At 45.2% G+C, this 27,719-nt stretch overlaps 1 protein-coding gene across 1 annotated transcript in view; it reads left to right on the top strand.

Annotated features, from left to right (window-relative positions):
• SAR1B (secretion associated Ras related GTPase 1B) overlaps window positions 1-27,719 on the top strand; it is a 213,688-nt gene that overhangs the window by 103,013 nt on the left and 82,956 nt on the right. Inside the window, exons 4-5 of the mRNA XM_082252647.1 lie at window positions 10,013-10,078; window positions 17,667-17,770. Coding sequence (XP_082108773.1) covers window positions 10,013-10,078; window positions 17,667-17,770 — 170 coding nt within the window. The remainder of the gene's footprint in view (window positions 1-10,012; window positions 10,079-17,666; window positions 17,771-27,719) is intronic.

Below are 27,719 nucleotides of genomic sequence, written 5' to 3'. Positions count from 1 at the left end.
ATAAAATATAATCAGCCCACAAAAGGTCTTAGATTAGGCCCTGATCACCCCTTTTAGCAATAGTTAGTAAGTTAGGTATAGTGACAGCTATACTTCAGTTCAGTAATAATAGTGACAGTTTCTGTTTTAGAGTGATCTTATAATTTTTAGTGTAATTGTCATCACTAGTGTCAGTGCCCTCAGTGATCTTATAATTGTTAGTGTAATTGTCACCACTAGTGTCAGTGCCCTCAGTGATCTTATAATTTTTAGTGTAATTGTCACCACTAGTGTCAGTGCCCTCAGTGATCTTATAATTTTTAGTGTAATTGTCACCACTAGTGTCAGTGCCCTCAGTGATCTTACAATTTTTAGTGTAATTGTCACCACTAGTGTCAGTGCCCTTAGTGATTTTATAATTTTTAGTGTAATTGTCACCACTAGTGTCAGTGCCCTTAGTGATCTTATAATTTTTAGTGTAATTGTCAACACTACTGTCAGTGCCCTCAGCGTGTTTCTATCCCTGCAAGTGTACCTGTCACTGTTGTCCCAGCATTAGTGTTCGTATCGCAGCACGTCTTAGCGTTAGTACTTCTGTCATCGTTAATCTCAGCACTAGCGTTTCTGTCACCGTTAATCTCAGCATTAGCATTTCTGTCACCGTCAATCTCCGCATTAGCGCTTCTGTCACTGTTAGTCTCAGCGTTAGTGCTTCTGTCACCAGTTAATATCGATGTCAGTGTTTTATAAAAAAAAAAAATATATATATATATATATGTGTGTGAATATATATATATATATATATATATATATATATATATATATATATATATATATATATATATATATATATAAATATAAAAAGTTTTAGATGTATTACTGTTTTAGTGTGTGGGGTGTAGTGTGTGCCCATACTGCCAGCATTTGTGTCAGCGCAGTTAGTGCTTTGGCCAGTATCAGTGCTCCTGTCAGTGTTGTTGATAGGGTCAGTGTTTTAGGGGGAACATTTTTTTTATATTTTAGTAGTTTATAATATATATAAAAAATGTTTACTTTTGCATAGCTTGGGGTCTGTAGAGTGCCTATATTAAAAGATAAAAAGAAAAAAGAAGACTATATAGTGTTGAAGAGGCATTTGCCCTCCTTTGCTCAGACAGTAAAGCTGAAGAAGGCTCAGAAGATGAGGATTTCACCTGTGACAGTAAAAGTGTCACTTCAGGCAGCTCCTTCGACTCTGAAAGGCCCAGTACTAGCAGGCATCAAGAGGACGTAGAGGGTAGCACCACATCAGTTGCTGCACAGAAGTACACCTCTCAGTGGATACCAGTGAGATCTTTTACCCCTCAAATACCAACATTTAGGGCCTCACCAGGCATAAATATCAATGTTGAAAATTTTGGCCCTGTGGATTTCTTTAAGGTATTTGTGGGTGACAAAATCCTAGAGCATATTGTGTGACTAAAAACTCCAAATCCAGAGTACACCCTGCGCTTAGGAATAAATAATGCAAAAAAACAATACTGCTGCTGCTGCTCATCAACCAGTGAAATAATATTTTAACAAAGAGCATATCGTTGATCAAGCTAACCTTAATGCCACCCATTTTCTAGCGCAACACCAAACATCTGCTCAGAGAAAGAGATGGGGGGCAACACACCTTACAGAAATCAAAAAGGTATTGGGTGTATTACTCAACATGGCCCTAATCCGAAAGCCCCAAATTTGGCAGTATTGGACCTCTAGTCCCATCCATGCCACGCCGGCTTTTCGTGCAGTTATTTCAAGAGAAATATTGCTACACTTTTTGCATTTTAACGATAACTTGCAGTGCCCCTCACGCAGTGATGCCAGATATGACCACCTGTTCAAATTGCAGCCCTTTATTTCTTTTCTGTCTAAAAATTTTTTGCAGTTTACACCCGGAAGAAAATATCTCTATTGATGAATAGAGATGGCCTGGCGGTCGGTTCGCGGCAAATTTTGCTTGTTCGCTACCCGCCAAATTTGCGAAAAACATGGCGTTGTTCGCGGCGGCCATATTAGTTTACATTGAGGAGAACTTTGACCCACGACACAGCCGTCAGATGGAACGGGACAGCCAATTAAAACATTTCAGCACATGGACATGCCCCCTACCCTATAAATAGACTTGAGCTGTCGGCCATTTCACATTAGGCTTTTTGCCAGCGTAGGGAGAGGTCTGCTGTGTTCATGAGGGAGAGATTGACAGACACAAATAGCTCTGTGAAGATCCACAAAAGTCCTTTTCAGGGCTGGTATTTCGGTATAGGTCTACTAGTATCTTTTCAGGTTAGGGGCAGGTATCCAGTCGGTGATTTAGGGGCAGTTAGTGATTGGCAGCAGTCACACAAATCGCTCTGTTAATGTCCACAAAAGTCCTTTTTAGGACCGGTATTTCGATATAGGTCCAGTCTCTTTTCAGGTTAGGGACAGGTATCCAGTCTGTGCTTTAGGGGCAGTTAGAGAGATCGGCTGCAGTCACACAAATCGCTCTGTTAATGTCCACAAAAGTCATTTAAAGGGCTGCAATTTTTGGTATAGGTCCAGTCTCTTTTCAGGTTAGGGGCAGGTATCCAGTCTGTGCTTTAGGGGCAGTTAGAGATCGGCAGCAGTCACACAAATCGGTCTGTTAATGTCCACAAAAGTCATTTAAAGGGCTGCACATTTTTTGGTATTGCTGTGCAGTGCACTAAAAAAGGAGGGGGAGGGGTGTAATCCACAGTATAATAAACTTTGTAGAAAGCATATTATAGTGGATTAGTAGTATTATTGTGCACTGTGCAGCATTGTGACAGGTGTGGTGACTGAGCGTTGCTGCAGCAATACTACAAACAGTGACAAAAGCACTTATAATGTATTATAACTGGTGTGATAGACCAATGGCCCCCCAAATACCACATATTGAAGTGGGGTGTTATCTGAGTATACTTTTACAAGTGTATTTGTGTCCTGCAACAATATTGCCTCTTTTGCTGAGTTAAGTCTGTGTAACGCTCCTGCGTTTTTAGTAATGGCTGGATTTGCAGCTGCAAAATCTCCACTCAGTAGTCATGTAGAGATGTGTTGAATACCAGATCCAACTCTCCAGGACTCATCACCGTGGGCCTGTCAGCTTCAACATACAGATATATACACACTCAATGAGATGTTCCTGGAGTGATAGTATGTATATGATAGTATGAAGGTGATGTGCTGAAGGGACAGGTGTGAACAGTGACAAGGATGGTAATCACTTGATAGGTTTTGTATAGGAGAGTTCAAGATGGTATTAGGAATGCAGATAGGTTAGTATCGAGTATGCTAACAGGTGGTGAGGACAGCAGATGACAAATATAGGATAGACTAACCCAGTGCAAGGATAGATAGTAGTAGACAGGAGAGCTAGCAATCTATGCAGCAGTGCAGATGATAGAAGGTAGTAGGCTGAAGAGCTAGCAATCTATGTAACAGTGCAGATGATAGGATAGTATAGATAGGTAGTAACAGTCCTTAATGTGCATAGGTAGATAGTGCAATAAGGTTATGTAGGGTTCCCCTGCGGGGTACTTATCACTTGTAATGTTAGTAGTTTAGAGAGGTCCAGTAGATGAGGAATGATCCGGTAGGGAGATACAGGAATCAGTAGCGAGGTTCCGGTCTGCTCCAGGTAAAGGGAATGGCTGGAGGTTCCGATCGAGAGACAGGCTTGAAAGCACGTGGGTAACAAGGCAGGTTGAACGAACAATGTGAGTGAGACCGCCGGCGGTTGAAATAGCCGCTCTGCGGCGCTCAGCAGTGACATCATCGTTCTTAAAGGTATATGCGTACCACCTGAAGAGAAAGGTGGGACGCATTACAGAGGAAAGTGGTGATTAAGGGTACCGGAGGTACCAGAATCTTACAGTCTGATACACACAGTGCCAAACTCACTGGCCAATTTTTTGAACAACTGGTGTGATAGACCAGTGGCCCTACAATACCACATATTGAAGTGGGGTGGTATTTAACAGTATAATTTTCTAAGAGTGTATTTTAGTCCTGCAAAGATTTGGCCTCTTGCTGTGTAAACTGTGCTACACACAGTGACAACAGTTACTGGCCAATTATGTAGAACTGTTGTAATAAACCTGTGGCCCCCCAATACCACATTTTGAAGTGGAGTGTTATTTAACAGTATAATTTTCTAAGAGTATATTTTAGGCCTGCAAAAATTTGCCCTCTCTTGCTGTGATAACAACTGTGTTTGAACAACTGGTGTGATAGATCAGTGGCCCCCCAATAACACATATTGAAGTGGGGTGTTATCTGAGTAAACTTTTACAAGTGTATTGGTGTCCTACAACAATATTGCCTCTTTTGCTGAGTTAAGTCTGGTACACACAGTAACAAACTCACTGGCCAATTTTTTGAACAAATGGTGTGATAGACCAGTGGCACCCAATACCACATATTGAAGTGGGGTGTTATTTAACAGTATAATTTTCTAAGATTGTATTTTAGTCCTGTAAAAATTTGGACTCTTTTGCTGTGTTAACTGTGCTACACACAGTGACAACAGTTGCTGGCCAATTATTTGTAGAACTGGTGTGATAAACCTGTGCCCCCCCCCCCCCCCCCAATACCACAGATTGAAGTGAGGTGTTATTTAACAGTATACTTTTCTAAGATTGTATTTTAGTCCTGCAAAAATTTGGCCTCTTTTGCTGTGTTAACTGTGCTACACACATTTACAACAGTTACTGGCCAATTATTTGTAGAACTGGCGGACTGACGGACCGGCAGATAGGGAGGAGAGGCAGGCAGAACTTGCATTGCACAAGAGGTACAAAGCAGACTGCAAATGTATCAGGAGCGAGCCATCAACCATGTACAGTCACATCTGGCGCTCCCAGGATTCCGTCACATGGCTCCGCAGTGTGGGCATTTTTTAATGTGTCCTTTGCTGACAACAGTGTTGCCATCTGCAGCCTTTGCAGTCAACGCATAAGTTGCGGTAAGCCCAACACTCACCTAGGGACAACCGTCTTAAGAAGGCACCTAAAATCCCATCACCGAGCCCAGTGGGAGCAACACCGTCAGAACCCACAAAGCCACACTCCAGGCTCTCACCGTCCAGCCTCTTCTCCTTCTCCCTTCTCCTCACATTTGTCCTCCACTCCACCTTCCATGATGCTGTCGTCACGTTGTTCAGGAAAAAGGCAGGCTTCTGTGGCTCAAATGTTGGAGCGTTAAAAAAGGTGTCCGACAACATCGGGTTAACGGGCCGATGTGGACGCTCTGAGGAGTGATGAACCCCTGGACTACTAGGTGGGCAAGCTTGACCTCTGGCCAGAGCTTGCACAATTTGCAATGGAACTGTTGGCTTGCCCCCGTCCAGTGTCCTGTCCGAAAGGAAGTTCAGCGCAGCAGGGGGATCGTGACCGATAAGCGCACTCACCTAGCTCATGACAGTGTAGACTACCTCACATTTATAAAAATGAATGAGGCATGGATCTCTGAGGAATTCAACACATGTGACCAGTAGACCATGTTTCATTGAAATTCCTCATGCCAGGCCAAAATTATCCGCCAGACCACCATCCACCCACAGCAATTCCTGGTCCTTGGCTTCGCTACATACAGCGGCATAAAAGGCATTTCGTGTCCATTGAATAGCTAATTTTTGGGGCCTATACAGGGTGACACTTACTTCTGTATACTGTGAATGCCTAATGTACCTCCAGCCATCAAATACACTACGTTCTTTGCTGTCAGTTAAACCCATGTGAGCTAATTTTTTTGGGGCCTATACAGGCCGACACTTACTTCTGTATCCTGTGAATGCCTAATGTACCTCCAGCCATCAAATACTACGTGCTTTGCTGTCAGTTAAACCCATGTGAGCTAATTTTTGGAGCCTATACAGGCCGGCACTTACTTCTGTATACTGTGTGAATGCCTAATGTACCTCTAGCCATCAAATACACTACGTTATTAGCTGTCAAACCCATGTGGGCTAATTTTTGGGGCCTATACAGGCCGACACTAACTTCTGTATACTGTGAATGCCTAATGTACCTCCAGCCATCAAATACACTACATTCTTTGCTGTCAGTTAAACCCATGTGAGCTAATATTTGGGGCCTATACAGGCCAACACTTCTGTATACTGAGTGAATGACTAATGTACCTCCAGCCACTAAATACTACATTCTTAGCTGTCAGGTAAACCCATGTGGGCTAATTTTTGGAGCCTATACTGGCCGACACTTACTTCTTTATCCTGTGTATGCCTAATGTACCTTCAGCCACAGAATACAATGTTCTTTTCTGTCAGGTAAACCCATGTGGGTTAATTTTTGGGGCCTATACTGGCCGACACTTACTTCTGTATCCTGTGAATGCCTAATGTACCTTCAGCCACAGAATACTACGTTCTTAGCTGTCAGCTAAACGCATGTGGGCTAATTTTTGGGGCCTGGAATGGCCGACACTTACTTCTTTATCCTGTGAATGCCTCATTTTTCAGACTGGAATTGAAAATCAATGGGTCTATAAAGGTTCCGCCAAATTGTGGAATGGATGCGGACCCATTTTACAGATGTGTGAATGGACCCTATATGTATTAGACATGTATTTACCGGCTGCTGTCAGTTCTGGCTGATTTATTAAAAAAATAATAATAATTTTTTGCTGTAAAAAAAAAAAAATTTAGGGCAACTTTTCCAATTGCAATACTTCTGTTATGACATTGTCCATGTGCTGGGACTATTTGTGCACAGCTAGTACGTCTTTTGTGGCTGCAAATATGACCTAAAGGTTTTTAAAGTTCGCCTCTCATTAAAGTCAATGGAGTCTGCCGCAAACTTGCGGTTCGCAGACTTTTGAGAAAATTTGCGGCTGACGTTCGCGAACCGCCCCGGCCAATGTTCGTCCATCTCTATTGATGAATCCCTGATTAATTTTAAAGGCCGACTGCATTTCAAGCAGTTCATACCATTCAAATCTCTGCATACTGCTTGCACTGGAGCATGAGGGACCATAAGGAAAAACCGCAAAGATTTTCCACAGCAGCTGGTGAGACACCGTCTGCAGAGAGGCACAGCACTCAGTTACCAACAGGAGGAGATGATGGCTGTCTAACTCTCAGACAGAAAAGATGTCTATATGCGGACAACAATCCACCCAGAGAGCACAGTGACTGTAACAGAACAGGGGTCTGCTACACTGAAGGAAAAGCAACTGTGCATTATGGCATACAACAAATACATGGGTGGAGTTGACCTCTCTGACCAGATCACATCCATTATTTTATACAAATATAACCTTTGGTAAGTATTATGTATATTTCACTCCTGGTCTACCAAACACCCACTGTCTGTCCTCAGTCCTCTTGTCACTCCTGTGTCTTCAGTGCCCACCACCCTAGAAAATACAGCCTGCCCTGCATGAGATGGAGTGCGCTGATGTCTGAGCTCATTGCGCACACCACGATCATGTGACGGAAGTTCCCTGGAGGAGACACTCTGCCTTCTCATACTCATCAGTTTGCACTATGGGCAGCAGTATGAGATGTGAAAATGCCGCCCGTAACACACTGCAAACCGATGACACACAAATCTTGGGAGTCAATTTGCTGCCCCAATGGACCCAGTGGGACCCATGGAAGGGCCGGCCCTGGTTGTGATATACCTTATCCAGGCGGCTATCCACAATTCATTTGTCCTTAATAAAAAAAAATCTGGTGGTACTGACAGCTTCCTGCAATACCAGAAACAAATTATAGAACAACTGATGTTTCAAGAAGACCCCAGACGACCTGCAGAATCAGAGGATGTTAGGAGATTAAAAGAGAGACAATTTTTGTGTCCCATTTCTTTCACATCAGCCAACAAATACCCCAGGAAGAAGTGTTGTGTGTGCAGAAATAATGGCAGAAGATGCAATACCAGTTACCACTGTCCCACGTGCCCTTCCAATTCAGGCCTGTGTATCCACCCTTGTTTTGAAGTTTACCACACCATCCCGCATTATTAGAAACCAGAAATATCATGAGGGAGAAGGGTAACTTTTGCCCTATTCTTCCCTTCCAATTAAAATAGTGTCAGCCATTTACACAGCATTTTACGTAAGGTTTTGGGGTAGCCCTTTAAGGAAAAGTTCACCTTCACAAAAAATAAATAAATAAATAAACGCACATTTTTTTGCAGGTAAAAAAATATGCATTTATTATTTTTTTTTTGTTAGGAGCCTGTAAAGCATTGCACCCACGGTCAGCAGATCGTGGGTGTAATGGCACAGTCCTGCGGACTGTCTGTGTAGCTGTCTGCCCGAACCTCCGATATGGGCAGGCAGTTACACTCTGACAGAAAACATTAATGAACTACCTAGAGATCCCAACATCACCCTGGTAGCTCATTGATAACTACAAGCCGACAGCTGCAAAGGCGGTCGGTACTTGTAGTTTTCACATTCAATCACATTCGATTGTGAGAACAAGCAGGGGATCTTCTCCCCATGCTTGCTGTCACAAAAACTCAAACCAAAAACTGGGTCAAAGTAATGGCACTAAATATATTGCTAAAGAGGCTAAAAACCAAAGATTTACCCATAAAAAAATACGATAGGGGGGGTCATGATTTCAAGATGGAGTGATCTGGGGGGTAATCCCATTATTTGGATACCACAAGTGTTTGTAATAAATGTATGGTGCCTCAAAATTAGGCTTGAACTAAATGTCCTTTCGAAGGTAAAATGCACACTATTGTTTCTGAGCCCCACCACAGGTACAAAAAAACATATAATATACACATATATGCTATCCCCATGCACTACAGAATTGGGAGAATTTATTTTAGGATTGATTTTTGGTGGAAGGTCAAAGTAATGGCACAAAATATATAGCTAAATTGTGAGAAAATGCAATTTTTGTTTTTGTCTACCAACTTCAAAATTATTCCTATAAAAATAGAGGATAAAAACCCAAAAGTTACCCCTAAAGAAATACCATAGGGGGTCATGATTTCAAGATGGAGTCATCTGGGGGGTAATTCAATTGTTTGGATTCCTAAGGTTGTCTGTAATTAATGCATAGTACCTGAAATGTTAACTTGGATTAATTGCTCTCCTAAAGGCAAAATGTGCGCTATGGTTTCTGGGCCAAATTATGTGTACAAACAACACAGAACAAACACATATGAGGCATATTTATTCACAGCAGGAATAGAATAAGTTATTTTGGGTTGTTATTTGGTGGTGGGTCATGTTAGCAGCAAGAAATATACAGCCAAAATGTAAAAACTGTTATTTTTTTACCATTTTGTGTCATTTTTCCTTTTATAATGAAACTAAATTTATGAGTTATGCAATGACATTCACCACCAAAAGAAAGCCCAATGTCTTCCAAAATAAACAAGGTATAATGCACCTGGATACACTAAGCAGTTGCAAACATATGTACAGTTTAACTAACACAGGTCAAAATTGCAAAACTGCGTTCAGTCATTATGGTTTGTTTTACCCTTAGGCGCAAAGGGGTTAATTAAGCCTCACCACCAAAACAGAGACTACACACCTACAAACGTACAGTATGTATAGTGTGTTTGAGCTAAAATAGGTTCTAAAATAATTATTGACTTAGATATTCTACATCGTGCTTTGCGCCCTAAGCACTTCCCTAATGAAGTAATTCTGTAACTGTTGTATGTGGAGCTAAAGACCCACTTGTTCTTATCCAGGTGACTACAGGATTCTTGCAATACGCCACATCTCAACCTTGGCGAGCCTCTGTATCCCACAAAAATCCTGGATCATCCTAAATCATTACCTTTGGTGGAAAGCTGTCGTTTTGGTCATGATATTAGGTTAACTAGTAGCACCACTAGTTTCCTGGCCACAAGTTACAAGTTAATGTTGTCATAGTTTTTAGATTATAAACATAAAAAAGGCATATGTATGCATTTAGCAACAATACGCCACTTTTCTTACATGCTCATGTATTTACTCAATCCTGTGAAGTTGCCCTGATTTCTAATAATGTGATAACCTTTTTTAGCATCAGAAGAACTGACAATTGCTGGAATGACATTTACTACCTTTGATTTAGGTGGACATGCACAAGGTAAGCTCTTATAAGTATATAAACAAACAGCATATCTGAAATGTAGGTTGCCATTGCAACTAGCAAGCCACTTTTGTTTAGTTTGCATTATATACTCAGGGCCGGCCTTAGGTGATCAGGCGCCCTGTGCGAGCTAATCCTGTGGCGCCCCCCCGCGCATTTTCTTGCACCTTTTTTGCACTTTATTTGACTTTTCTTTTTTATGATCACTAATAACTTAGTCCCCCTTACATCAGAGCCCCCCTTACATCAGAGACCCCCACACAGAGCTCCCTTTACATCAGAGACCCCCCACACAGAGCCCCCTTTACATCAGAGACCCCCCCACACAAAGCCCCCCTTACATCAGAGACCCCCCACACAGAGCCCCCTTTACATCAGAGACCCCCCACACAAAGCCCCCCCACACAGAGCCCCCCGTCACATCAGAGCCCCCTCACATCAGAGACCCCCCACACAGAGCCCCCTTTACATCAGAGACCCCCCACACAGAGCCCCCTTTACATCAGAGACCCCCCCCACACAGAGCCCCCTTTACATCAGAGACCCCCCACACAGAGCTCCCTTTACATCAGAGACCCCCCACACAAAGCCCCCCCCACACAGAGCCCCCCCATCACATCACAGAGCCCCCCCCCACATCAGAGACCCCCCCACACACAGAGCCCCCTTACATCAGAGACCCCCCACACAAAGCCCCCCTTACATCAGAGACCCCACACACAGAGCCCCCTTACATCAGAGACCCCACACACAGAGCCCCCTTACATCAGAGACCCCCACACAAAGCCCCCCTTACATCAGAGACCCCACACACAGAGCCCCCTCACATCAGAGACCCCCACACACATCAGAGACCCCCCACACAGAGCCCCCCTCATCTCAGGGACCCCTCACACAAAGCCCCCCTAACATCAGAGACCCCCACACAGAGCCCCCTTACATCAGAGACCCCCCCCCCCCACACATCAGAGACCCCCCACACACTGAGCCCCCCTAACATCAGAGACCCCAGAAACAAAGCCCCCCTAGCATCAGAGACCCCCCACACAAAGCCCCCCTCACATCAGAGACCCCAGAAACAAAGCCCCCCACATTAGAGACCCCCTCACATCAGAGACCCCCACACAAAGCCCCCCTAAGATCAGCGACCCCCTACACACACAAAGCCGCCCTCACATCAGAGACCCCTGACACAAAGCCCCCCTCACATCAGAGACCCCATACACAGAGCCCCCTTACATCAGAGACCCCCCCACACATCAGAGACTCCCCCACACAGAGCCCCCCTCACATCAGAGACCCCCGACACAAAGCCTCCCTCACATCAGAGACCCCCCACACAGAGCCCCCCTTACATCAGAGACCCCCCACACAGAGCCCCCCTCACATCAGAGACCCCCGACACAAAGCCCCCTCACATCAGAGACCCCCCACACAAAGCCCCCCCTTACATCAGACCCCCCTCCCCACGGAGCCCCCCACATCAGAGAGCCCTCCTCACATCAGAGACCCCCCACACAAAGCCCCCCTAACATCAGAGGCCCCCTACACACACACACACAAAGCCCCCCTCACATTAGAGACCCCCCCCACACACACAAAGCCCCCCTCACATCCTCACATCAGAGACCCCCCACACAAAGCCCCCCTTACATCAGAGACCCCCACACAAAGCCCCCCTTACATCAGACCCCCCCCCTCCCCACGGAGCCCCCCACATCACAGACCCCCTACACAAATCCCCCCTCACATAGAGCCCCCCCCCACACACACACATAGCCCCCCACATCAGAGAGCCCCCCCACACAGAGCCCCCCCCCTTACATTTTTTGAAGGAGAGAGACCTCACTTACCTTACGTTGTCTGCAGCTTTTTTTTTTCTTTAAACTTCCCGCCCACACATCCCCGGGAGTGTGGGCGGGCGGGAGGAGGAGGAGAAGGGGCGGGGGGCGAGGAGGAGCTGACGATCTCTCCTCCCTCCCTGCACTGACGCCAGAGGAGAGATCGTCAGCTCCTCCTCGCCCCGCCCCTTCTCCTCCTCTCGCCCGCCCACACTCCCGGGGATGTGTTGGCGGGAAGTCAGCATGGAAGGATCGGAGGCTGAGCTGTGTGAGAGATACACAGCTTGCCTCACTGCAACAATAGGTGACTGAGGCACGGCCGCACAGCGGGAGGTAAGCGGCGGCCGCAGCCTGTGTTAGCCCTGTCCATGCCGCGGTCGCCGCTCACCTACCGCTGTGCGGCCTGAATCGCCTGATCCTCTGCGAGCTGTGATGGCCGCTCGGCGCCCTTGTTGCCCATGGCGCCCCTGTGCGGCCACACAGCTCGCATGCCCCAAAGGCCGACCCTGTATATACTAGCCTCAAAGAAACCATCTAGCTTGACTTTCTGTAAAAAAAAACATTCAGAAAGTCACAGGCAGTTTCCAGCTTGTCTGAAAGTTTCTGTGTACAATCCCACACATGGTTGTCCTGCATCCTCTACATATCCTGATTATCAGTAAAAATGGTGTACTGATTGGTTTGGTTACTGGCTTTAAATGTGGGGAAGTTTACTTCCCGGTAAACTAGAAAACTTGATATCTTTTTTTCTGTCATTCAGTAATGCATCATAATAGAAATGTGTTTAAAATTTATCAGGAAAAACTTTTGAAGACCTCTGTCTATGTGATTGGAGAAAAGAGAAAAAGTAATGTACAGTATATCAGTTGTGGGTTGACAGAATAATGGGACTTTTGACTTACCGTAAAATCCATTTCTCTGATGTTCATTGACGGTTGGCTTTCTTCTGACACTGCTTGTAACAAAACTGAAAATATTTTCAAAGAGAAGCTTCAGTAGAGCTGAAAGCACCACATTAAGGTGTCCTTTTATGAAACGGAGATGACCAGTGATCCTGCTGATCACAGCTCATTTCCGATCATTCTCAGTTTATGAAACAGAAATGATCGGGGGAGAACATGTTCTCCGCTGATCATCTCTTCACATGGGAATCTGTCATTGACAGACACAGAAATGGCCAGGCTATGAAGCTGCGATCCCCGCACTTCACTGGCGATCTGGGTCAGAATTCACACTCCCGGGTTCACCAGCCTGGAGCTTGTGAAGCGGGGAGTGAAGACAGAATCGGGGGAGAACTGAGGGGGAAAAAGGAAGATTATGGACTTCCTTCTTCCTCGTTCAGACCCCCCAACACAGTAATCATGTCCCCCTGCCATATTTATGTATATATATATATATATATATATATATATACATGTGTATATATATATATACACACATACATGTAGATATATATTTAATGTGTATATATATATACAATGTATGTGTGTGTGTATTCAGTGTATATATATATATATATATATATTTATGTAAGGAGACTATTATTTATTAACCTCCTGTACTCAGCAGTGATAATTTATCTCTGCTTCTTAAAGCGTGCCAGGGATTTTCATACTACGGTAATCTCGCTTTGTCTCACGAGATTACAGACATCCCATTGACTTCTACACAGATCTCCAAGAAAACCGTTCTCCTCTGATCACCCTGGGCGAACTGAAGTTCTCCGATTCATAAAATGGGTGCCAGATGTGATCATTTTCCCCGGAGAACTCAACAGAGAAGCCAACAGAGAAAAAAATTCACCCGTTCATAAAAGTACACCTAAGATTCCAGGGCGGCCACAGGGCCAGCACTGAAGGAACCAAATGTCAGACACCCTGAAGAAAAGGTACACACCTGGGAGTGTGTGGCCAAAGGTTGTTGGAAAAAAACACCAAAACCCAATACCTGGCCCCTGATGGTATTCGAGGCCAACTTTTGTTCAACCCCCCCGTTGAAGGAAGGTCAAGATCTGATCCACCAAGAAGGAGCGAGGATGAACCCCAAGAGACTCACATCGCGCAATGTACGTCTTCCATGTATAATGGTAGATCTTCCTAGAGGCAGATTTCCAAGCTTTTAACAGTGTAGGAATCACCGATTCAAACAAACCTCCACCCTTCAGCCCCTGGCGTCCAACAGCCAAGCCGTTAAAGCCAGCGTCTGTAAGGCAGGATGGAATATTGGTCCTTGAAACTGCAGATCCTCCCTGAGAGGAAGTTTTCAAGGAGCATCGGCGACCAGCCATACCAGATCGGCATACCAAGACTGGCGAGACCAGTCTGGAGCCACTAGAATGATTAGAATCCCTTCTGCCTGAATCCTGCACAGGAGTCGTGGCAGAAGTTTGAGAGGGCTGGAACAAATTAATCAGCCTACCTTGAATGCCGGCTACTTACTGAGCCGTGGCATTGTCCGAATTAACTCGTACTGGACAGCCCTGAAGACGATTGTTCAATGAGCCAGACAAAGTCTGATTGCTCAAGCTGGCCATACACTAGCCAAAAATCGTACAAACATATTTTCGAAAAAAAGAAAAATCAGCCATGAGAGCAGACGATCGTGCTATCATGTAATGACCGAATTTAGAACAATAAATCATTCAATGGATGATTTGTGCCCATTAACTGGACGAAAAACGAATGATCAGACCAAATGACAGATTTTCGAACGATTTTCCGGCTAGTGTATGGTCAGCATCAGAGTTCCAGTACACTGGCATTCATAGAGACAACTGTCCAGTAAAGGAGGAGAAGTGCCAGAGAGCAAAGCCACCTCTCGAGACTGTGGATCCTTGACCCATTTCACTAGAATCTCTTTAGCAGAAATTTTGTGTGGAACTGTGCAAACAGACCACCTTGAGGGTGGACACCATCAGGTCCAGCACACGAATACATGCCCGGAGGGATGACTGTCTGCGGAACAACAGAAGCTGAATTGCCTCCTGCAATGTCTGGAGTTGTTCCGGAGGAAGAAACACCCTGACTGAGGCAGAGTCCAGAGTCAGACCCAGATAGGCCATTTTTTGTGGGCAGAACCAAAGCAGACCCCTGAATGTTCAGGATCCCACCAACTCCCTCAGAGTTCGCAGAGATATCTCCAGTAGTCCATCTGAGCAGTCGGAGACTCCGCTTGCAGAAGAAGATCGTCCAGATACCCCATTACCGTGATGCCCCGCTGACTCAAAAATGCCAACACTCCTGTGAAGTCCCAAGGTGCGGAGGTGAAACCAAAGGTCAGTGCCACAAACTAATAATGCTCCTCCTCCACTGCAAAATGGAGGAAGAGCTGGCGACCGGCACATGTGCAGGTAGACGTCCTTGATATTGAAATAAGCGAGTAGAAATCCCCCTGATGTATGGACGCCACTACCATGTGAATGGACTTCATGCGGAACTTCTGTACTCACACAAAGCAGATTAGCGCTTTGAGGTCCAGAATTGGACGTACCTTACCTTCCTTCCTGGGGACTGTAAAGAGGTTTGAGTAAAAAAAACCTTGAAAATGCTCCAAAGTCAGAACCGGAGAAATCACCCCTTGAAATAACAAGTCTTGCACTGCCCCAAAGAGACCCCGTAAGTGATCTGGGGACAAGTGCAGGTTGGAAGGGAAAAATCTTTATAGGGGACAAGACCGAACACGATCTCGTAGCCTGACCAAATAACTAACTATGTGGACCCACTTGACCTGTACCAGGGAGGCCCATAGATCTGGAAACCAGTGAAGACGTCCCCCCCCCCCAGATACGGGTGAGGGCGCCCCTTCATGCAGAGGCAGCCTTGTCCACAGGTCTGTAAGAGCCCGCTCGTGCCTTGCCAGACCAGGTCTTCTTTGAACCTCTGGTGGAGGCCCTGACTTTTGATCCCTAATCTTGAGATCCTGAGAGTTGAAGAGGCCGCCGAGGAGCCCACGTCTACAACAGGGCTCCTTGCCCTTGGTAGCCTGCGGAAGAAGAGTACTCTTCCTCCTCATGAGACCCTTAACAATGTCATCCAAGGAAGCTCCAAACAGGTGACCCTCGACAAGAGGGAGATCAGATAAGGCCTTCTTAGAAGTCTAGTCCGCAGACCAGCGTTTCAGCCAGACAATACGCAGAAGGATCACTGCTGATACCGACAGCCTAGAATCAAAGAAGCCTCATCCAAAGAGGTCTCACAGACACACTGTAGACCCTGGACCAACCAGTCCACCAGCTCCGCAAAGACAAGGGGAAACTATTCTCCCTCCAGGTCCCGGCATAAAAGCTTAGCCCACTCAGTCAGAGTTTGCGACACTAGGGCAATAGTAATTACCGGCCTAATTGCCGAACCAGCCACAGCGCACATATGGCGGGCTAGAGCATCCACCATCCTATTAGCTCAACCTGTAAAGGTCGGGGACTCTCAGCCGGGATGAAGATAACTAATTTTGACCTGGAAACCAGGGAGTCCACTACAGGTGGGACCGTCCACCTTTTATGCAGTAAATCCTCATAAGAATACCACAAGCAAAAAATGCCTTGCAACCACTGCGTTTTAGACAACCCCACTGTTTTTGACAATGTTGTCAAGGTAAGTGGAAAGAGGAACACCCCCGCCGCTTTGGAGGGCCTGTGGGTGCCAAAAGAAACCGGTGCCCCCGATGCGGCATCAGCCGCAACCTCCATTTTTTAATTTTCTCGCACTGACACAAACAGTGCATCCACAGCCTACATTTTTGGTCAGAACCGGCTGTGAGAGGCACATACCAGCTCAAAAAAAAAACTGCAGGGAGCCCAGAAGACATCCCTGGGGGGAAGGGAGGGGAACCCAAGGGTCCGACCGTTCCAAGGAAGGGCCCACATCCACCCCAAAACCCTCCAGGGGTAGTGGGAAACAGCTATTTACCACACTAGGAACAGGGTCGGCACCACTCCAGACAGGGCACCGCTTTATCATATTGAGGGTGCTGTTGGCCAGAAAGAAATGCTGCAACTCAGGCCGAAGCCAGTTCGTATGGGTCCTTGTGGGACATTTAACTCGCGGGCCAGCCCCCGCCCAGTGGGGCTATGTCGTGGCCAACCTAGCGTGGAGCTGCGGTCTGCACGTGCTCGCTCGCCGGTCTAGGGAGACCCTAAGGATCTATATTATCCAGTACGTCGCCCAGTCCAGATTGTAGTTCTCACAGGAGCAAACTAAAAAAAGAGGAAAAAAAATTCCATTGAAAATGAAAAAATTTCCAGGACCAAAGATTCCAGCAAGGAACTAGGTCCTTACTCTTGACTAGGCAGAAAAAAAACTGAGTAACTATAGCTGAGAGTGGGTGTATACCCCCTGGGACTGCCCATTAGCGTAGTCAAGCTTTTTCCTGCCTAGTGTCCTACTCCTGTAGTGGGCAGTATAACCCAATGGTTAAGAAGAATCAGGAGCTGTGTCCGTCAATGAACGAAAGAGAAATTTAGTTTTGCTACCTAAGCATGTCCATAAATATGACAGCCCACTTCCCCCAGCTAGGACCTTTCATGGCTTCATTCTTGATTTGGTTTATGTTCTAGTTTGTCTAATCTGCAGTAAAAAGGTTTGCTCCCTGTTCAATTTGTAACAATGGAAAATTTTCCAGTATCTTAAAAATCTAGCAAGCACTTGTGATATTTGAAAGTGTTTTACTACACCTTTATACACAAGGTGAAAACAATTACATCTACAACTTCTTCATCTTAATTATATTGTTTTGCAATATTGTTTTAGCACGAAGAGTATGGAAAAATTACCTCCCTGCCATTAATGGCATTGTGTTTCTGATTGACTGCGCTGATCATGACCGGCTTGTTGAATCTAAAGTAGAACTTGATGTAAGTAGTATGTATTTACTGTTCTATTTTATTGCCCCTACACTGCTAGAGAGCACCAACATATGTTTACGGTGTCCATCTCCCTTTGTATCTCTGATTTGTTGTATAGAGGAATGAATCACTCCTTTGAAACGCATTTTTTCACCTCAAGTTACACTTGCTAGATTGTAATGAATGTACAAAAATTTTACGCAATATATCATATTTACCCAACTAAAGTATTTATGTTTACTTTTGTTAAAAGAAAAGTGCAGGATTTAAAAAATAAACTATATATTTATACTTACCTAGGTAGATGCTGTATTGATCCAACGCTGAATCTGTCCCCCGCCACCTCTACACTGAGAACTGAGCGATCAAAAACCACTGATCGCCAAGTTCTCATTCTTCAATGAGCAGAGAGCAGTGACTGTCAGTGACCGCTCTGTGCTCTGCCTCTCCAGTGCTCACTGGAGACACAGCTCTGTAGAGAGCAGCTGGCTCAGTCTTCCAGTTGCACTCTGAGAGGCTGAGCCAGCTGCCAGTCAGGCATGTGGGAGGATGCTGACATTATTGTCAGGATCCTTGCAGAGCCTAGACCAGCTCTGTGACAGCGAAATTTAGCCTGCTGTCAGCTGAATCTGGGTCACAAGAGTGCACTCCTGTTACCCACAGGAGAAGTATGGCCACAAGAGCTTTGGCTATACGTCTCCTTTACATTTCAATTATGACCATAATAAATAAAATATATGCAAAATAACTATACATTCCTTGTGTGTGTTTTGGTGTCAGTGACGTCACAAAGCTATTTGCAGATAGTTTCAGTTGTCATGCCTTTTTTATTTTTTTTGGGCAGTAACGCCTGCAGGAGCAGGAGGGTACCACAATGTAAATGTCTGATATAATTACTGGCAGTGCTAGTAATTTCTGTTGGTCCACAGGAGCGTTTAGGTCACTGAAGGTCTACAGCAGGGGTGCTCAATCTGTGAAGCCCTCCAATGTGGCCTGCGTCCTCAAACCAGGAAAGAGCATGCACATACTGTGGGATGACGGGCCGGCAAGTGCAGATCACAATCAACAGGTTGCCAATCCACCATTTCAGAGCCTCAGAGTGCATGGAGCCAGCACTGGCAGCAGAGGAAGCAGGCAGCTGCGGAGCCACATAAGCTAATGCTTCCTCCATAGTGCCTGCTCCTGTCCCACGTGGAGTGATGCCAAGTGCACTTCACCTGGGACCTTTCTAACAGCCTGGAGAGCGATGCCAGCATATTATTAAAGCTCACATATACTGCACTTTTGCAAGGGCATACCCTAAAAAGGGTTATGAGGCTGCTTTCACATTGATCCGCTTTCCTGCGGTTAGCTGCACTGAGCCATAGATTTCAATTATATCCTGCAGTTTTGGTGCGCTTGCTGAAAGCACACCACAACTCCTGAATGCAGGAGTTTTGGTGCGCTTTCAGAAAGTGTACCGCACCCGCAAAGTATAATAGAAGTCTTTGGCTCAGTGCAGGTAACTGCAGGAAAGCTGCAGGTGCAGGTAAACCAAAGTGCATCAGTGTGAAAGCAGCTTTATATAGGGCTCAGGACAGTCAGGGCTTGTTTGCATTTGTGGTTTGGGGCGGGGTGGCAAAACCCCATAGTTCATTGTGACCAGCAACCAGTTACCAGATCACTTAAGTGGCCCTCGCTCATCAAAAGGTTGAGCACCCCTGGTCTACAGTCATGTTAGTTTTAGCTGAACTCCAGGCAGATATGAAACACACAATAGAATATTTATTAATACATTAATAAAGGCACTTTATTAAATCCAAGCAGTGTAAGTGTCTGAATTCCTCTTCTTATCAGTCCCTGAGGAACAGAGCCCAGATGTGTGAAAGGAGAAACAGCATTAGAAACCAATCTGTTGTTCTTCAGTGCTCATGTGCTATGTGTTATTTATTTACATGTGTCCGCTGACACCCACTGGCATCCAATCCGATCCTGTCCGCCAAAAACAAATGGATGGGGGATCCATTCCCTATCCATCCGACAGATCGTATGACAGTAGGACGGAAACGGGCAGGTGTTCTGTTTCTATCTGACCATCCCATAGAGAACAGTGGGTCTGTGTCTCCTGTCACCTGCCTGCTCAGCGGGGATCAGTTGAGAGATCCCCTCCTGAGCAGGCGGATGCGCATTACAGAGTTGGCTCCATGTGAAAGGGGCCTTAATAGCAACTGAGGCACTTTTATTGGAGAGAAGAGTGGTACAGAAGTCTAGATATTTAAACCAAAGAAACATCAGTGTCTGAGTCTTTAAAAAAAGGTTTTTAACAAAGGTTAGACACCCCTTGTAATCTGCTCCAAAGAAGGAGTTTACTATTACACTACTTAGGGGTCTTTAATTAGTTGTTTGGGGATGATAATTGTTTCATATATGCAGTTAACGCTATTCACACTGAAAATGTATGTGTCAAAATTTCTGGCACCTAAACTCATATGTCAAAAACAATCCACGCTGAAAACTGATTCTACCGATTCTGTGAGGCAACATTGGCAACAAATACTGCCCTTTGCTTGCTTTGTCCAGCCCTTGAGGGAATTATTCCTGCTACTGGCACCAACAGTGACCCACAATTTCTTCCACTGACACCAACAGTGAAGCATAATTTCTCCCACTAACACCAACCATAAGGGACTATTCCTCCCACTGACACCAATAATGGGACATAGTTCTTCCCACTGATATAAATTATGGAACATTATTACTCCTACAGTCACAAAATATAGGACACTTTTCCGCCCACTGATACCAGTGATAGGACACTACTCCCCCCACCGTCACTATAGATGGGGCACTATTCCTTCCACTGACCCCAATGATGGGGCACTATTCCTTCCACTGACACCAACGATGGGGCACTATTCCTCTCGCTGACACCAACAATAGGACATAGTTATTCCCACTGATATAAATGATAGAAAGCTATTCCTTCAAGGGACACAAAATATAGGGCACGATTTCTCCCACTGATACCAGTGATGGGGCACTACTTCTCCACCCATCACTAAAGATGGGGCACCATTCCTTCCACTGACACCAACAATGGGGCATAGTTCTTCCCACTGATATAAATGATGGAAAGCTATTCCTTGTACTGACACAATGATGGGGCGCTGACAGTGATGGGACACTACTCTTCCCACTGTCACCAATGATCGGGCACTATTCCTTCCACTGACACCAATGATGGGGCACTATTCCTCCCACTGTCACCAAATATGGGTCAGCATTTCTTCCACCGACACCAGTGATGGGGCACTATTCCTCCCAATGATAGGGCACTATTCCTCCCACTGATACCAGTAATGGGGCATTACTCTTCCCACTGACACCAAAGATGAGGTACTATTCCTTCCACTGACACCAATGATGGGGCACTATTCCTCCCACTGTCACCAAAGATGGGTCAGTAGTCCTTCCACTGACACCAGTGGTGGGGCATTATTCCTCCAAATGATACCAATGATGAGGCACTATTCATCCCACTGTTACAAATGATTAGGCTCTATTCCTTCTACTGATACCAATGATAGGGCACTATTTCCCCCGATGACACCAACTTTGGGCACAATTCCTCCCATTGACACCAACATCGGGGCACTATTGCTTCCACTGACATCAACTTAGGGCACTATTCCTCCCATTTACACCAACAATGAACACTGCACCTTTCAAAGACACCAACAATGGGGCGCTATTCCTTCTACTGGCACCAACAGTGGGCATGATTCCTCCCTTGGGCACCAATGATGATGCGCTACTCCTCCCACTGTCACCAAAGATGAGGCACTATTGCTTCCACTGACACCAATGATGGGGCACTATTCCTCCCACTGTCACCAAAGATGGGTCACTATTCCTTCCACTGAAACCAGTGACGGGGCACTTTTCCTCCCAATGATACAAAAGATGGGGTACTATTCCTCCCACTGTTACAAAAGATTAGGCACTGTTCCATCCACTTACACTAATGATAGGGCACTATTTCTCCCACTGACACCAATTTTGGGCACGATTCCTCCAATTGACACTAACATTGGACACTGTTGCATCCAGTGACACCAACATAGGGCACTATTCCTCCCATCACACCAACAATGGACACTACTCCTCTCACAGACACCAAAAATGGGGCTATGTAATTTATTTATTATATGGGGGAGTACTGCGCTTCAAGGGTAGTGAATACGAATCCTTAATAATATATGAATATAAATAACTTATTAGAATCAACCAATTCTAATAGTTAAACCAGAAATATATAAATTTTGTCCTTATTTAAAAGAGAGAATACTAATTATGCTGTTTCAATCAAACAATAAATAAATATTAAACTAGGTTCTTATTCACAAAAAAGAGAGTGCTAATTATGCTGTGTTCAGTTCATCTCTCTTAGTGTTATAAAAGATTATAAATTCATATTTAGTGTTTTAAAAATTATTATTGTTAATAAAAGCAATATGTAAATGTGCAAAATAAACAATTGTGCAAATTAAAAAAACTCTTAATTCCAATATGCTTATATTATAACTTAAATATGTAGATTTGTGCAATTATCCAGGACGCCAGCACATGGCTCCGCAGTGTAGGCTTTTTTTAAATGTGTCCGTTGCTGACAACAGCGTTGCCATCTGCAGCCTTTGCAGTCAACGCATAAGTTGCGGTAAGCCCAACACTCACCTAGGGACGACCGCCTTAAGAAGGCATCTGAACTCCCATCACCGAGCCCAGTGGGAGCATCACCGTCAGAACCCACAAAGCCACACTCCAGGCTCTCACTGTCCAGCCTCTTCTCCTTCTCCTCTCTCCTCACATTTGTCCTCCACTCCACCTTCCATGATGCCGTCGTCACGTTGTTCTGGAAAAATGATGACGCCGGATAACCCTCTTGCCCAACGTTTGACTGCTGGCTTGACGGAACTCATAGTCCGCCAACTACTGCCATATCAACTGGTGGACTCTGGGGCCTTTCAGGAATTTGTGGCCATTGGAACACCACAATGGAAGGTCCCAGGCAGGAAATATTTCTAGCAGAAGGGCATTCCAGAGCTGTATGGCTGTGTTCAGCAGTAGGTGAATATACCTCTGGCGCACAGTGTTGGTGCCAAGATACATCTGACCACAGACACATGGTCTAGCAAACACGGGCAGGGAAGGTATATCACTTTTACTGCCCACTGGGTGAACCTTCTGATGGCCGTCAAGCATGTAACCCGTGGCACTCGTGTAGATTTGGTTGTACCGCCACAGATTGCATGTAGGCCTGCCTCTTCTTCTCCTCCTCCTCTTCCTCCTCCATCCTCCCTCTCCTCCTTGGCTGACTCCTCCTTTTCCACTGCTACCGTCTCTTCCACTGCTACCGTCTCTTCCGCTGCGCCGCCCAAGATCCCCAGAACCTATTCCACATGCCAGGTAAGACGTTGCCATGCTGTGCTGCACCTGTTGTGCCTGGAAGCCAAGAGCCACACTGGTCCTGCACTCCTTTCAGCTTTGCGTTCACAGGCAGATCAGTGGCTGACACCGCTGAATTTAACAGTTGGTAAAGTGGTGTGCGACAACGGTGCCAATCTGCTGAGCGCGCTGAAACAGGACAAAATAACACACGTGCCATGCATGGCACACGTCCTGAACTTGGTGGTGCAGCGATTCATTGCCAAATACCCTGGGGTCCAGGACGTCTTGCGGCTGGCCAGGAAAATGTCAGGCCATTTCAGAAGATCTTACAGAGCCATGGCTCGCCTTGCTGACATTCAACGGCGATACAACCTGCCCATCAGGCGTCTTATTTGTGACTGCCCGACGCAATGGAACTCAACGTTGCATATGCTTGATAGGCTGCTCCAGCAGAAACGTGCAGTTAACGACTACCTGTAAGAACTCTGCGGGTTTTTTTCACCTCGCCAGTGGCTGCTCATACGGGACGCATGCAGACTTCTGCGGCCATTCGATGAGATCACCAAACTGGTCAGTCACGGCCAGGGCGCCATCAGTGACATCGTACCTTACACCTTCTTTCTGGAGCGTGCATTGCGTCGTGTCATTGATCAAGCCGTCGAGGAGCAGGAGCAGGAAGATGAGGAATGCAGTCAGAATGCAGGTAAACCCATGTGGGCTAATTTTTGGGACCTTTCACGGCCGACACTTACTTATTTATCCTGTTAATGCCTAATGTACCTTCAGCCACAGAATACAACGTTATTAGCTGTCAGGTAAACCCATGTGAGCTAATTTTTGGGGCCAATACTGGCTGACACTTACTTCTGTATCCTGTGAATGCCTAATGTACCTTCAGCCACAGAATACAACGTTCTTCGCTGTCAGGTAAACCCATGTGGGCTAATTTTTGGGGCCTATATTGGCCGACACTTATTTCTGTATCCTGTGAATGCCTAATGTACCTCCAGCCACCAAATACTACGTTCTTAGCTGTCAGGTAAACCCATGTGGGCTAATTTTTGGGGCCTATACTGGCCGACACTTACTTCTGTATCCTGTGAATGCCTAATGTACCTTCAGCCACAGAATACTACGTTCTTAGCTGTCAGGTAAACCCATGTGGGCTAATTTTTGGGGCCAATACTGGCCGACACTTCTGTATCCTGTGAATGCCTAATGTACCTTCAGCCACAGAATACAACATTCTTAGTTGTCAGGTAAACCCATGTGGGCTAATTTTTGGGGCCTATACTGGCCGACACTTACTTTTGTATCCTGTGAATGCCTAATGTACCTTCAGCCACCAAATACTACGTTCTTAGCTGTCAGGTAAACCCATGTGGGCTAATTTTTGGGGCCAATACTGGCCGAAACTTACTTTTGTATCCTGTGAATGCTTAATGTGCCTTCAGCCACAGAATACAACGTTCTTAGCTTTCAGGTAAACCCATGTGGGTTAATTTTTGGGGCCTATACTGACCAACACTTACTTCTGTATCCTGTGAATGCCTAATGTATCTTCAGCCACAGAATACTACGTTCTTAGCTGTCAGGTAAATGCATGTGGGCTAATTTTTGGGGCCTGGAATGGCCGACACTTACTTCTTTATCCTGTGAATTTCCAATTTTTTTAGACTGGAATTGCAAATCAATGGGTCTGTAAAGGTTCCATCAAATTGTGGAATGGTTGCGGAACCATTTTACAGATGTGTGAATGGACCATATATGTATTAGACATGTATTTACCGGCTGCTGTCAGTTCTGGCTGATTTATGAAAAAAATAATAATAATTTTTTACTGTAAAAAAAAAAAAAATTTAGGGCAACTTTTCCAATTGCAATACTTCTGTTATGACATTGTCCATGTGCTGGGACTATTTGTGCACAGCTAGTATGTCTTTTGTGGCTGCAAATATGACCTAAAGGTTTTTAAAGTTCGCCTCCCATTAATGTCAATGGAGCCCGCCGCGAACTTGCGGTTCGCAGGCTTTTGAGAAAATTTGCGGCTGACGTTCGCGAACCGCCCCAGCCGATGTTCGTCCATCACTATAAATATTCATGTTGCTCATTTGCTTTTCTCCACACCTACACTGCCTTGAAATTTTCCACATTTTGTCATGTTACAACCAAAAATTGTGAAGTGGAAGGAAAAGGTTTTCAAAATTTTTACAAATAAATATCTGAAAAGTGAGAAGTGGGTGATCAAAGGTTTAACTGTGTGTCTACCCAGTATTTGTGTGTACTGTATGTGCTGTTTTTACTAGGGGAAGAGATGGATTCTAGTGTCTGCTTTGCAGGAACACCGAATCCATCCCCTCCCCCCTGTCAGACCGGCTATCTGTCTTATTGTCTTGTTTACATAAGCAAATCCCAGTTCTGTGTAGTTTACCAAAGATTGGTGGGTGTGGGAGGACTTTCATTGCCTGGCACCTGCAGATCGGTTTCTGCTGTGAATTATCACAACAGAAACGGGCCACCAGTGGCACATGCACGCCCCCCAGCACGCCCCCCAGCAGACGGAAGTGCAAGATCACCTGCCTATCTATCTATCGATCTATCTATAAATAGATATATAAAAAAAAATATATATATACATACGTGATCCTGTTCAGAGGTGCCGCCCTATAGCAGTAAATCTGCTATAGGGCGGGCAGCAAGTGGATAAATTACACACAGGTTGACTCTTTTTACTGACTTGGTGGCTTTTGAAGGCAGTTTGTTTCCACTAGATGTGCTAGTTAGGATCCTTGCACACAGGCTTTCCACCCAACGGACTCCGTTTTGCTCAGCGGGGGATCGATCCACGGAGTCAGAGTCCCGCTCTCCTCTATGGGAGATTGGATAAAAACGGACCGCCTGTCTGTTTTCATATGATCCCATCCAATCCGATCCTCCGGACGGATGGAAAATAGGGTTACCATCTAAACCCTATGGATTTATCCGATCCAATCCTGTTCACAGACCGGATTGGATCGGATAGCAGCAGGTGTCAGCGGACATGTCACCGCTGACATCCGCTGCTCTATAGAGGTGCATGGAGCGTCCAATCAGGTCCGCTTAAAAAAATTACAGGCGGACCTGATCAAAAAGCCCGTGTGAAAGGGGACTAAGGGATATCAGAGTTTTGGGTCTGAATACCAATGCTCACCTCACTTTTCAGATATTTAAACATCTTCATGGGATGTTTAGCCATCTCTTCTAGACGCCTTTTCTCCTGGCAGTAGCATTTTGGCAAAAAAAAAATTTGTAACAAAACTCTTTTGCTGAATTATTTGACATGACATCGGCTTTATAGTAAAAAAAAACATTAGTTTCCAATATACTATGTTGACATTTAAATAAATAATTATAGTAGAAATTTTCTTGGATATTTCAGAACTAACAAGCTACTTTTTATTGAGGCTGAAGTTTAGACCTTGCTCTGTTTATTCAGAAGTATTTCTTATAAGAGTAGAGGAAAGATTGTTCTCAGAATAAACAGTGACACAGAATATGTTCATGAGAGGTTTGCTGTGGAGAAGTAGTGTGAGTTTATGTACACAATGAATGGGCACAGATTTTAGTTATGTTGTAGTTGCAACATTGGCCAAAGGTCTATATTGATAAGCATAGGGTTCAGCAGGGTAAGTGAATAGACACTTCAGCATTTTACTTTACTGTGTCCTAGGTTTCTCTCCAGACTAAATGCTAAGCTTCTGTTTTTTTTTCACCTCTCTGATATCATGCACCTACACTGTTTCCCTGTGCTGTCCTCTTTGAAGCAGAGCTCCATCCAAAAGGGAAAGTTCCCCTTTAAGGCCGCCTTCCTCGCTCCTGTTTGTGGAGCTTTTAAGAAGGAGGGCGGGAACGAGTACCCGATTTTTGACAGGTACCCGCTTCCACATCTGCTCCGATCGCCAAGCGATCGGAAGGGGAAGTTCCCCCCCCCCCAATAGTCTTCTGGGACATATGGCAGGACCAGTCACAGAGCGCAGCGCTGCTCGCGCATGCCTAGTGGGCATCCAGCTGTGAAGCCGCAAGCTGTCACAGCTGGGTGCCCAAAGTAAAGATGCTGGCGCTGGCAAGGGAGGACATAGGGAGAAAACTGGGTGCCCAAAGTAAAGATGGTGGTGCTGGCAAGGGAGGACATAGGGAGAAAACAACTGGGGTGGAGCACACTACTAGATTGTGGGACAGATGAGTGTCTATTTATTAAAAGTCAGCAGCTACAGTTTTTGTAATTGCTGACTTTTAATTTTCACTTAAGAGACTGGAGCTCCTCTTTAATGCCTCTTGTACTTTTCCTAATATGTACCTTATTACATTTTAGGCCTCATGCACACAGGATGTTTAGTCATCTCTCCTAGACACCTTTCCTCCTAGTAGTAGAATTTTGGCAAAAACAAAATTGACTCTTCTAAACGCATGTAATCTTTTTAGGCGCGTGAAGGGCTTGGGCGTTAATCCATTTTATTAGCAAAAATTATATTATTATTATTATACAGGATAT

This window comes from Pelophylax lessonae (genome assembly GCF_965119305.1).
Source record: "Pelophylax lessonae genome assembly, chromosome: 4".
NCBI lineage: Eukaryota > Metazoa > Chordata > Amphibia > Anura > Ranidae > Pelophylax > Pelophylax lessonae.
The sequence above is the reverse complement of the archived record's forward strand: the minus strand, read 5'-3'. Positions and strand labels throughout refer to the sequence as shown.